The 13,136-nt window shown below is 47.1% G+C and overlaps 1 protein-coding gene across 1 annotated transcript in view; it reads left to right on the top strand.

Annotated features, from left to right (window-relative positions):
• The window catches only part of RTF1 (RTF1 homolog, Paf1/RNA polymerase II complex component), a 53,026-nt gene extending 41,608 nt beyond the window's left edge, over window positions 1–11,418 (top strand). The window contains exons 9-18 of the mRNA XM_037056028.1: window positions 2,601–2,683; window positions 3,990–4,077; window positions 4,179–4,286; window positions 4,869–4,946; window positions 5,511–5,632; window positions 5,783–5,840; window positions 6,272–6,349; window positions 7,524–7,619; window positions 8,374–8,485; window positions 8,722–11,418. Coding sequence (XP_036911923.1) covers window positions 2,601–2,683; window positions 3,990–4,077; window positions 4,179–4,286; window positions 4,869–4,946; window positions 5,511–5,632; window positions 5,783–5,840; window positions 6,272–6,349; window positions 7,524–7,619; window positions 8,374–8,485; window positions 8,722–8,828 — 930 coding nt within the window. The 3' untranslated portion in view covers window positions 8,829–11,418. The remainder of the gene's footprint in view (window positions 1–2,600; window positions 2,684–3,989; window positions 4,078–4,178; window positions 4,287–4,868; window positions 4,947–5,510; window positions 5,633–5,782; window positions 5,841–6,271; window positions 6,350–7,523; window positions 7,620–8,373; window positions 8,486–8,721) is intronic.
• Window positions 11,419–13,136: the final 1,718 nt, after the last annotated feature.

The raw sequence follows: 13,136 nt of genomic DNA, 5'->3' as shown, positions 1-13,136 counted from the left end.
TCCACGGTGTGGACCCCTGTACAGCTAATCTTCCACAGTGGTGGCATCTGATAGGCCTGAGGGTTAATCTCTCCCATTGATAAACCAAAAGCAATCCAGGCTCAACTACAACAGGAGGGTGTACACAGCCCACATGGGGTCAGCGCACTTGGAGTGCCCATCTCAGGTGAGCCAGTGCCACTGGACTGTACAGGACAGTGACTACAATAGGGCACTCTACCAAGACCAGGAGATGGATGTAGCAGCTCTACTGAGTACATAGAAACAAACACAGGGAAGCTCCCAAAATGAAGAGACAAAGAAACGTGCCCCAAATGACAGAACAGAACAAAACTCCAGAAAAAGAACTAATGTAAAATAGAGGCGAGCAATCTACCAGATGCAGATTTCAAAATACTGTTTGTAAGTATTCTCAAGGAACTTAGGGAAGGAGTAGATGAACTTAGAAGTTCAACAGCATAAAAAATTACATGCAAACCATAAAAAATACCAGTCAGAAATGAAGAATACACTAACTGAAATAAAGAATAATTTACAGGGAGTCAACAGTAGAGTAGATGAAGCCAAGAATCAAAACAGCAATTTGTGTTTTTTCTTCCTTATATTCCAATCAGAATAACAAAAAGAAAACATCCAAAAGCTGAAGGTAATATAAGGAGCCTCTGACACAACTTTAAGTATACCAACATTTGCATCATGAGTGTCCCGGAAGGAGAAAACAGAACAAGAAATTAAAAACCTATATGAAAAAATAATGGTGGAAAATTTCCACCTGATGAAGGAAATAGACATACAAGCCCAGTAGGCACAGAGAGTCCCAAACAAGATGAACCCAAAGAAGCCCAGAGCAAGACACATAATTAAAATATCAAAGGTCAGAGACAAAAAGAATCTTAAAACAGCAAGAGAAAAGCAGTTACTTTACAAGGGAGTTCCCATAAGACTGTCAGCTGATTTCTCAACAGAAATTTTGCAAGTCAGAAGGGATTGGTAAGAAATATTCAAAGTAAGGAAAGCAAGGACCTACAACCAAAATTACTCTACCCAACAAAGCTATCATTTAGGATCAAAGGACAGATTTAGAGTTTCCCAGACAAGGAAAAGCTAAAGGAGTTCATCATCGCTATACCAATATTACATGAAATGTTAGAGGGTCTTCTTAAAGAAGAAAAGATTAAAAATATGAACAGTTCACCCTGGCTGGTGTGGCTCAGTGGACTGAGCGTGCTGGCCTGGGAACTGAAAGGTCACTGGTTTGATTCCCAGTCAGGGCACATGCCTGGGTTGCAGGCCAGGTCCCCAGTAGGGGGCATATAAGAGGCAACCACACATTGATGTTTCTCTCCCTTGCTTTCTCCCTTCATCCCCTCTCTCTAAAAATAGAGAAATAAAATTTTTTAAAAACTGAATCTAAAAAAATAAAATAAGCAAAACAGAAACAGATTCCTAGAGAACCTTTTGATGGTTGCCAGATGGAAGGGTAGTTTGATGAAAGAAGCGAAGGGATGAAGAAGGGCAGATTGGGAGTAATGCCGTTGTCATGAGACTGCGAAGTACAGCTTGGGGAGTATAGTCTGATATTCCAATAACTGTGTGTGGTGTCAGATGGCCGGGCGATTTATCTCAGTGGTCACTTAAATATCTTATCACCGCAGTGTACTCCTGAAACTAATACATGTGTAATTGAAAAGTAAAAGATAATTTAAAAAAAGAAAGCAGGAAGTTGGTAAAATAAGTAAATAAAAACAAGTAAGATCATGATTTCTTTAACCCACTTATCCTGCTCTAAAGTCATGAGTGGCAGGGTACAGGTAGGAATGGCACCCGCCCCCCATTGTTCCCACTCACACGCACTGGGAGTAGGATCGTATATTCAGGCCAGTTCGCCTTGTGTGTGCCTCTGAGAGGTTGGAAAACGGGGTCTCCAGAGAAAACCCACAGACTAGGAAGAAGGTGCAAACCACGCAGACAGTAGTTATGGCTGGGAATCAATTTTGTTTTTATCAGCGTTATAACAAAATGGCTGAATAAAACAACATTACTTGAGGACCTGTTGTAAATGAAAATGTTCCATGTTGCATACTAAGTGACTTCCGGATCAAAATTATATTGTGGTTTTGTAAAAAATAAAAAGCCCTCCAACCTACTAGAGGTTCTTTTGTTGGCTTCAGCACTGCTGCTGTGGCCCAGAGGGCTGAGACACCGCTGTCTGACCTGTTTGTTCTCTTCTGCTCTGGGTTGTATGGTTGTAACATACCAAGCCTTGGAAAGCTTGGCATTAAAAACTGACCCCCAGGGTCTTCATGTTTGTTGAAACTGGCCTCTGAAACTCCAGGTGCATCCCCTTGGTAGAATTAAGGTAAACAGGAAGCTTCTAACAAGCCCCCACAGACTAACTGCCTCCTCTCCTGGCATTTGCTTACTCTGGGCACAGGGCTCCTAGTACTTGGGCCTTAGTTCTAAACCTGAGAAAGGTGCCCAGAAAGGTGCAGCTGTGGGCTCTCTCAGTGCAGGGTCTCAGGCTGATAGAGCCAAACGAAGCGGTGCGGAGAGCTCTGAGTGAGCCTGTGTTTGAATATTGTCTCTGTCCTCTCACTCAGGTCGCTGAGATCACGGGTGTTGTGGAAACCGCTAAGGTTTACCAGCTTGGTGGCACCAGAACAAACAAAGGGCTACAACTACGGTAGGAGAGGTGTTTCTGTGTGGGAGCTTCCACTCCCATTGCCAGCAGGCGCTGCCTGGGTGGGCTGTCATTCTCTCCCAGTGTGAAGTTGTTCTGGGACTTGGAGGGAATCTTACTCTGCTGTATCCCTAACCCTAGAGAGAAAGTGGGATGTAGCTGCCTCAGAGGAAACCAGGGATGTGAAGTGGTGGAACACAGAGAAGGAAAGAGTCAGGTTGTGAGACCACCCCGCCCAGAGCCCCGGAGGCATTTCCTGAGCGTGGTCCTGAGGCTTCTGGTCCTGGCTCTGTCACTGACTCACCTGGTCTTCGACAAGCAGGTCACTGTTTCAGACTTAGTTTCCTCTTTAGTAACATGCTGTTTGCTAAATGCCTGGTACGTGCCAGTGTCTAGGCATTGGGATAGCGGAGAGAACAAAATAGACACACAAATCCCTGCCTTCTTGGAGCCTGAAAATTCTACAGCCCCATATAGGAAGGGATAGAAGCAGTTTGCCAGGAGCACTGCAAACAGCAGGTAATAGACACAGCTCTACCGTGGCCTACTTTGGTCTTTCAGGTCTCTTGCCATTCCCTTCTCCCACCCCCATTTTCTCTCTTGGTCTGTTTAAAAAGAGTTGTTTGGGCCCTGGCTGGCGTGGCACAGTTGGTTGTGCATCATGCTTCGAAGCAGAAGGTCACTGGTTTGATTCCCAGTCAGGGCACGTTCGTGAGAGGCAACTGATCACTGTTTCTCTCCCTTCACTGCTCTCTAAAAATTAATAAATAAAATCTTTTAAAAAATAAATAAAAATAACTAGCTGGGGAGGCCGCAGCCATAGTGTGCAGCAAGTGTTTCTAGGAAAGGGCACTGGCTCATTTAACTCCGTGGGCCCAGGGCCCAGTAGAGAGACTGCACTGTTCATCTCTAGGGAGTGCTCTCCTTGTCATTCAGATGTGTACGCAATAGTCCATGTTCTGGATGCCGGTTTACTGACGGATTTCATTGTAAATGGACTTTTGAATTACTGGCTGAGTCCATTTGTTTCCATTGCTTCCTTTGGTTTCTAATCTTGGTTGCCCATGAGAACAGTCTGGGAGCTTTTGTTTGTTAATTTCAGTGCCTGGTTCCTGCTCCCAGAGATTCTGATTCAGTTAATGTATACAGTGGTGCTTTGGCACAGGAATTTTTATAAATCTTAATGATGCTGAAGGGTAGCCAGGATGGAGAGCCCTGGAGAGAGATGGTACACAGACCGGCAGGGCTGCGTTGCTGGTGTGTCAGTCAACGTGCCCGTTCTGGGAGCTGCTGTCTCTCTTTCACGTAGGCACGGCAGCGACCAGCGGGTGTTCCGCCTGGAGTTCGTCTCCAACCAAGAATTCACTGAAAGCGAATTCATGAAGTGGAAAGAAGCGGTAAGTGGATAGACAGCGCCTAGCTATTTTCCTGAAAACAGTGACAGCGTCTCTTTCCAAAATCCCATATTAATATAAGCTTTTATCATGCTTTGGTCCAGATGTTCTCTGCTGGCATGCAGTTGCCCACTCTAGATGAAATCAATAAGAAGGAATTATCTATTAAAGAAGCTCTTAATTATAAATTCAATGATCAGGACATCGAAGAGGTAAGAAAGCTGGTGCTCCAGAGGCTGCAGGCCCACAAGAGCCGGTGCGAGAGAAGAGCATGACCTTCCTTTCTTCCCTGAATCTCGATGTTTTAGCTGTGCCGCCACTGCATGAGGATGAGGGTTGCTGATACTGCTGTCTCACTGTTTGTAGTTTGTCAGGGCTTTTTCTGTGCATTCTCATTTGAAGTCATAAGCTGTATAGAAGTGTATTCAGGGTCCAGGAATCTGTATTCTGCTAGACTTGGTCCTTCAAGAGTTCTTTTTTTCCTCCAAAACATTTTGGTAAAATTCTTTGATCTCTGTTCTCTTGGACAGTGGCTAGCCTTACAATACCAGGCCTTTGGGCTGCTGCTGTCTATTGGTGCATGCTCCTTCAGACTGTCCCGGAAGGATCTCCGTGACCCTGGAAGCAGCATAGTATCCCTTGGAATGAACTCGCGGTCTCTCTGGGGCATGCCACTGCTGTGGGAAGAGCAGCCCCTTTTTAACTAGCTGCTTGCCTCCAAAATGGGCTCACTTAGCCTGTCTACAGAAGTAGTTTAGGAATACCTCACTGCTGGTATCTCCTCTCTGGTGCAGATTGTAAAAGAGAAAGAAAGGTTCAGGAAAGCTCCACCCAACTATGCTATGAAGAAGACTCAGCTGCTAAAAGAAAAGGTAAGGATTTGCACCCCACCCTCGTTCCCTATCCTGTGGGGAGATGAGGAAATCAAACTTTTCACCCTCTGTCAAGGTAGTGGTGGCAGGGTTTTCCTTTCTCTAAATTGACACTGATCTCACTTGTTCCATTCTTCTTCCTTTCTTATCACTTCAGTGTGGTGCATAATCAGACAGACCCCAGCGTAGTATCAGCACTGTTGATACCACCCAGCACTGTAGTATCAGGTCTGAACAGATGAGTTATATTGCCAAGCCCAGATGCGTTCATTAGGTGGCTTTCCATTCTTCAGGTCAAGAAGGGGCAAGCCTTGTTGGAGCGAGTTAGCCATATAGGACCTGGGTTGTAAGGCTGGTACGATACATCACTGATATCAGGGGCCCAGAGCCAGAAAGGTGTTACTACTGTAGTAAAAAGTGTTACTTTGCATTTGTAAGGTTTACTTTCAGTATTCTTTCACATCTGTCATTTGTTCCTCATTCGAGATAGCTTGGCTGTGCTGGAAGTCAGGGGAGACTGGATTCAAATCATAGCCTGAAACACACACTTTTCTCTGTGTGCAGGCCATGGCTGAGGACCTGGGGGATCAGGATAAGGCCAAACAAATCCAAGACCAGCTGAATGAGCTGGAGGAGCGGGCAGAGGCCCTGGACCGCCAGCGGACCAAGAACATATCTGCTATCAGGTGTGTTACAGAGCCTGCTTTCATTGGGCTCCTGTCCTCAGCCCACATACCTGGCCACAGTTCTTAGGCAGATCTGTACGTTCTGTGCTACACTGGCTCCATGTGTTCCCTCCCTCCCTCCACTGACTCCTCCCCTTACTTACCCCCTAGTTACATCAACCAGCGGAACCGGGAATGGAACATTGTGGAGTCTGAGAAGGCCCTTGTGGTGAGTAAGAGCTTTATCTGGGTCACTGAACATTATCTTAATTAAGAAAATGATATGAAATCCTCTCGACATCTTGCTTGAGTTTATTTTTTAAATTATTGAAAGAATGTATTCACTGAACATACACGTATTCTCTCTATATATACACATCCACCAATATAATTTATTAATTTATGCTGAAAAGCAGCAGTCTTCTGCCCTGTCCTATTCGTCCCCACCCTTAGATTCTACTCCACAGTATTTGTTTCTATCCATTTCCAGGTTTGTGCCTTAGGTCGTTGCCTTCTGTCTACTCTGGTGCTCATGCAGGGGAAAGAATGATAGACAGCTCTGACTTTTCCAGGACCTTGCAAGGCCTGTTGTTTATGTGTGAGCTCATGGGGAGAGGAGGGGGGAGGAGAGAGTTCTGTAATGCATGCTCTCTGTTTCAGGCTGAAAGTCACAACATGAAAAACCAACAGATGGATCCCTTTACCAGGCGGCAGTGCAAACCGACGATCGTGTCTAATGTGAGTGCCTAAAGAGGACGTTTCAGTCAGGACCTAGATTCTGGGACATACAGAGAATTCCACCAGGAGATTAATGAAGAAGTTAAAAATAATGTTGTCTTAGTGGGATTTGCTTGCCTCAAACTCTCGGGTCTGGATGCTTCCTTTTTTATCTTGCTGTAGGACATCCAGGTGGTAAGAACCTGGCATGGATTTACAGAAACCTGTAGACCAAACCCCCTGTGCCACAGACATTAGGAGTGTGTAGGCTGAGCCCCGGCTGCTGTGGCTCAGTGCATGGAGCGCTGGCCCGCAAACCAAAAGGTCTCCAATTTGATTGCCAGTCAGGATGCATGCCTGGGCTGCAGGCCAGTTTTCTGGTTGGGGGCATGTGAGAGGCAACTGATTTTCTCTCATACATCAATAGTTCTCTCCCTCTTTCTGCCCCTCTCCCCCTCTCTTTAAAAATAAATGAAATATTAAAATAAAGCCCTGACTGGTGTGGCTCAGTGGATTGGGCACCAGCCTATGAACCAAAGGGTCACTTGTTTGATTCCCTGTCAGGGCATGTGCCTTGGTTGTGGGTCAGATCCCCGTGGGGGGGGGGGGGACACAAGAAGCAGCCACACACGGGTGTTTCTCTCCCTCTTTCTCCTTCCCTTCACCTCTATCTAAAATGGATAAATTGAGCCCTGGCTGGTGTAGCTCAGTGGATTGAGCACAGGCCTGCGAACCACACAGTCGCGGTTCGGTTCCCAGTTAGGGCACATGCCTGGGTTGCAGGCCAGTTCCCAGCAGGGGACTCACGAGAGGCAACCATACACTGATGTTTCTCTCCTTCTCTCCTTCCTTTCCTCTCTAATGATAAATAAATAAAATCTTTAAAAATTAAAAAAAAATGAAATGGATAAATTGAATCTTTTTAAAAATATTAAAATAAAAATGGTTAAGGTGAAAAATCTTACATTTAAAAAAGGAGAAATGTGTAGGCTGGGTCACCCACCCAGGCCTTGCTAGCTGGGTTTGGCTTCAAAGCTTTTAATTGCCTCTTTTTGCTGCCTTGAAGAAAACCCCACTGAGCTACTGACAGGGCCGCAGTGGTGCCTGTATGTTAGTGGTGGTGGGTGGGACAGGTTCACAGTAGGACTGTGCTTAGTGTTGAACAATCTGTAAAATAACTTGTTTTCTCTTTCAGTCCAGAGACCCAGCTGTTCAGGCTGCCATCTTGGCCCAGCTGAATGCAAAATACGGTTCTGGAGTGTTACCAGATGCTCCAAAGGAAATGAGCAAGGCAAGTGCGGCACTGCCCTGCCTTGCGGCCTGCGGAGCTGGGCTGCCAGCCTGGGCTCCGGAGCAAGCCCCTTGCCTAGTATGGGCTTGAGTTTCCCACCTAGAGAAACATGGAGTCCCACTGGCCATCCTTTCTCCATCCGAGTCATGTACAAATGTGGCAACAGCTGTTGAAGTTTGGCCAGCTGACCTAAATTCTAAATCCAGCACCACTACTTAGCTAAGGCCTTTACGGAGGCATTAAGCAACTGGCATCTAGTGCTCTGGTCCACGTTTTCTCTTATGTAAAATGGGCCTGGTACTCTGTACCCTATCAACCTCACAGGATAATTAGGAGGAGCAGATGACATGTAAGGATCAGACCTTTACGAAAGTGAAAGCTCTTTGAAACAAAAACGTTAAACTGAGAGCAACTGCCCATTCAGAAGGACCTTTCTGCCTTAGGCCTTTTCCTGTGGAGCCCCACATGTCCCAGGAACTCCTGAAACCTTAGGTCAGGAGGTTGGCTCATCCTAAGCCTATCCTTTCTACCCTCACTGCAGACATGAGCCTGCCCTCTCCTCTTTGCTTTTAGGCTTCAGAAAAGAAACCTCTGTGTCTGTGGCCTCCTGTCCTCTGAGAAAAGGAATCAGAAAAGGGCCTCAGTGGAAAGACCTAATGAACTTGAGCAAGAGCTTTTACCATTAGCGGCTGCTGCTACTTTAAGTCCACTTACATTTATACTTTTATAATTAGTTTTTCTCTTCATGTTGCAGGGTCAGGGAAAGGATAAAGATTTGAATTCTAAGTCAGCCAGCGACCTCTCAGAAGACTTGTTCAAAGTACACGATTTCGATGTGAAGATTGATCTACAGGTTCCCAGCTCAGGTAGGTGAGGGTCGGGGTGGCAATGGCCGAGGATCAGGTCGCTCTGTGGCCCTCTCAGCCTGCAAGGCAGCCTGTTTCAGGGAAGAAATGGGAGTTTCTGCTCATCAGTGTTTATAGAGGCTGCAAGAGTGTTTTGAAAGGGAATAGGGACAGTAGGAAGGCTACTGAGGGAGTGAGGCACAAGATGAAAAGGACTGTAGGTTCCTCAGCCGCCAATGTGCTCTTCTTTCCCATAGAGTCAAAGGCTTTGGCCATCACCTCCAAGGCTCCCCCAGCCAAGGATGGGGCTCCACGGAGATCTCTGAACTTGGAAGACTACAAAAAACGACGGGGGCTCATCTGAGCACACCCAACCTGCTGCTTCTGACCCCGCATGCCCCATCAGTGCCCCACCGTTCCTCTTTTCCTTTGATGTGCCCTGTTTGGGCTGGAGCAGCAGTAGAAACTGGGAAGAGACTCTAAACTGCCAGTCGCCTGTAATATAAACCATGAACTGTATAGACCCCCCTTGTCCGCACCATCTCCCATCAACACCCCCTTCCGCCCAGGCCTCATGCAGTGTGGATCTGGGCTCTTGGGCTTTTTCCATGTCTTGAGATTTGTGTTTGCCTTTTTTCAAAAACTGGCACAGTTCATTGGCCACTCTGCACGCGTTCAGTATTACCGTGGAGCTGGGGTTCTTGCGGAGCCCCTGGCAGTGAGAGCAGCAGCACCGGGCAGTCTCCTCGATTGCCTTGGACCCGAACTTGAATATTCGGCACCAGCCTGTGTGGAGGGAGTGGGTTCTGAGCACCGGCGGTTCTCCTTCCTCATCTTTCTCTTCTTCCCATCTCTGCAGAAGAGGGGTTTTCAAAACCAATTTAGTTTCCAAAAAGTGTACATTTGTGGGGAGGGAGGGGGTTCTGTTTGTGTGAGAGAAAGAGTGTATGCGTGTGTGTGTCTGTAAGCAAGCGTGTGGGTTTTTTTATCGTTTTTTTTTAATGCGGTAATCTTTGTATCAGTCTGTCATGGGTCTATAGCTGTTTCAGATTTTTTTCAGCTGTACTTGAGCATCTGAAACTGCAAGAAAGAAACTCATTAAATGTGATTCTTCTTACTAAACAGGCCTGGCTGCTGTAGCTGTGTAACTTCCTCTTCCCTACCTCCTCCTCTTCCTCATCATCTCCCCACCTCAGAGAAAACTCCCCAGTTCAGCCCCTCCCCTGCCGGCTGTGTCCCAGCAGCGGGAGGGAAGCCTATGGCCAAGTTCTGCCAAGTTCCAGGGCAGGCAGGGCAGGGCAGGCTTCTTGCTTTTCCCATGGGTGTGGCCAAGGCTTCTTGGCTGAACGCAGAGTGAATCTTTTTCCTGCCCCTTGTACTTGTCCCTTTCTAGTCATTCTGTTTTGCTGTTTCAGTAAGCATAATATTTTCTCAAGAGAAAGTATTCAACGTGATGAGGAGAGAACGAACACAAAAAGACTTAGGCTGCAGATGTTACAAGCATGTGCGGTTTTGTGTGTGTGTGTGCATATATATGTGGCGAGCTCGGGTGGAGCCGGCAAAAAAGTGTGTGTGTCTTTATGAAATGTTTGAAAAGAGATAAGCTGACTGCTTGATAATCATTCTCAGGTGTAAAGCTCCAAGTGTAAATAAAAGTGGCATTTAACAAATCTTTTCAGAACAAAGTACAGCTGACTATATATACCAAGAACTAAGCTAAAGAAACAGCTGAGAGCTGCTGATTTCCACAAAAGGGAGAGGGATCTAGATGCTCTGCTTTGCACTTCTTCCCTGCTTTTCTGTAGGGAAGTGGGGTGATGGGAAATCATGGAGTTAAGTTGTATTTAAACATAAAAATGAACTTGCTAACTCTTCTGGGTTTGGTAGAGCCTCAGCGTTGCTTTAACTTAGTTTACACTTTTTTATTTTAAAAAAGCAGTAATGAATGGTTTTTTACAAGTATTGTGATTGTAAAATTGATAAATATGACTGTCACACAGCTATGAGGCAGCTGTGATGGTTCATTGGGATGGAGGAGTGGTGATGGGCTCGTTAAAATCATCTGCACTTGAACAGCCCGTCGACCGGGACCCTTTGTGCACTGTTGTGTGAATGCGGAATCACAGACTGTTAAACATCGGACTCCGGCGGAGTCCCGGAGGCTGCTGGGACCTCTCCTATCATGACAACATGGTTTTTTCTTTCTCTTTCTGGTTTTAAAAGACATGAAATTATAGAATCCATATAATTTGCTGGAGTCATTCTGATTCACCATGTAGATCTGTATTTAATATCATTTGGATTTGGAGAAGTGTCAATTACATTATGGCTGTGTAATAAAATTTTTATTAAAACTGCATCACACTGTAGCCACTCCACCATTACCTCCCCACATGCAGCTGCTGAAACTTTCGTTCTGAGACGCCAAAATAGGGAGAAAAGCCAACCAAAGAAGACCGAAAGTTAACTAACTCATCTCCGAAGTAGCCTGCTTGGTGATTGATTGGAATCAAGACTGAGGACTTGGCCCTAGTCTCAGCTGAGGCAGGGCCTCTGAACTGAGAGCCCGACCAGGCCTAAGACATGAAATTACAGAATCAGCGGGGCTTCGTGGTATTTCTTGTGCTGGGAAAAAGCTGCAGAGGTCCCCCACTGCATACGCCACCTCCCCCCACCACATGGTTTCAGTGCTGAAGGGTACAGTACCTAAGGCTGTTTCATACATTTTTCACTTCCTTCCAAGAAGCGAAAAGGCCAGTGTCCATATGCCTAGCTCATGATGTATGGGTCTGTTTGTCTGTCTTGCTTCTGACAGGTGCAGGGAAAGTCTACGCCTGCAACTTCCCTTGAAAAAGAATGCTTTGTTTTCTTTGTTTCTGTTGTAAAATCCTGACCTGTCACTCAAACTGTACAGATATTTGTAAATAAATTTTATGCCCTGTTTTTTAACAAGAGGATCGGATTTGGTCCAAGGATTGCATCCTGAGTGGCAACTCTCAAGAGTCATGTTTTGAAAGTCCAAAAGAGCCTCTCTTGCTTTGTTTCTCTCCTTTCTCCTAGCACTGTGTGCCCCCCTAAATATTTTCAGCTCTTCAGCAGCCTGGTTCCCCAGAAGCCTGTCTGGTATGGCAGTTGTGTAGAGCCAGGGCAACCTCCACTTGGCCTCATTTACTTCCTACCTTGGAAGACACCACCAAGTTGTAACAACTAGGTAGGCCTCAGTACACGGCCTGACCCTAGTGAGCATCTGGTCCTTTAAGCTTTCAGTTCGCTTAGGAGCAGTTCCTTTGCTATCCTGTTTATCTGGGAAGGGGGAACTGGAGGTGTTCATGTGTTCCTGGAGGGACTACTGGTGACTTTCCCTCTTGCCCAGACCAGCAAGGGCTCCACACGTCCACTGCCTGAGGCTGAGTCTGAGACCTTACTGACCTGTTCTAGCTAGGGAGCAAGGTCCTGCCCTTTAGAGATGAAAGGGTGGGAGTCCAGTCCAAAGCCTGCCTCTAGTGTGGGGCGAGCTGGGTCCTGGGTTCACCCAGCAGCTCCCTGTGAGGCATTCAGTGAGGTTTTTCTCCACCTTCCTATCACTCTGGTACCTGACTTGTTGCGAAGCATGCTCCCTGGGCTCTAGAGCGCTGGGATTTGAGCAGAGGACAGCCAAGTCCATTTGTCTCCCTTCTGATGCTGTGGACCAGCAGCATGCTGCTCAGTTCAGCTAGGGGACGAGGGAAGAGGGAGGGATGCAGAAGGGAGTGGTGTGCAGGGCTGGTCAGCTTCATTTGGAGTTGGGGGCTAGCCTTTGGCTTTACTTGGGTAATCCAGAGTGGCAGTGTCCAGCAGCTCCCCAGAGCAGGGAAGCCCTGACCCGCAGCTTTGCTTCTTAGCATGAATGACTTCCGGAGCAGCATCCTGCTTTCTCTGCAAAGTTCCCCAGGCCAGCCCCAGTGCAGGCTGAGCAGAACCTGGAGGTGGAGTTTCTTGGTCTTACTGAGGGCTTAGCCACTGCAAAGGCACATCTGGGGCTTCCAACTGGAGCTGTGGGCCCAAGGGAAAACCATGAGGCATAAGGCAGCTGAGTACAGGGTTCATTTCACAGGTCTGCCACTTACTACTTGCAACTCCTCTAGGACACAATGTCCCTATCTTTAAGATCTGTCAGAATCGTGTTAAAGATTAAATGGTCCTTTCCCCAATAAGGTTTCAATAAATACTGTTGGTAGTGAGAGCGGAGGCTGCCGGACCTCGGCGGTGAAGGCCTCGTATGGAAGGAGGGAACTGCGGGTGGGAGGAGGGAACTGAAGCCACAGAACAACCCCAGCGCGGGGGCTGGACAGAGGCCAAGACCAGAAGCTGGAGCGCAAGGCCCTGAGACTCCTGGCAGCCCTCACCCAGGTGCGGGGAAGGAAGGCAAGAAACTCCTTCAGGTTTAAGTTTCGACTAGTGGGGACTGGTGGGCGGTGTTTGCTTCAGCTGATTTGGGGAACAGTCCAGAGAAGCAAGCTGCCCTCCAGCCCTCCACGCACACCCTCTCTGCAGGTGGCCAGGTGGCGGGTCTCAAAGCATTGTCCGGTTCTCACCTTTGGTGGCTCCGGAGACCGCCACTTTGCCACCGCCCCAGCAGGCCCTAACCTCCGCCCACCAAAAGTAATTAAAACGGCACAAAACCGGGAAATAA

The sequence above is a fragment of the Sturnira hondurensis genome, unplaced genomic scaffold (assembly GCF_014824575.4).
Source record: "Sturnira hondurensis isolate 20B ecotype Veracruz unplaced genomic scaffold, ASM1482457v3 Scaffold0008782, whole genome shotgun sequence".
In the NCBI taxonomy this organism is placed as follows: Eukaryota; Metazoa; Chordata; class Mammalia; order Chiroptera; family Phyllostomidae; genus Sturnira; species Sturnira hondurensis.
This window is presented reverse-complemented; position numbering and strand designations above follow the sequence as displayed.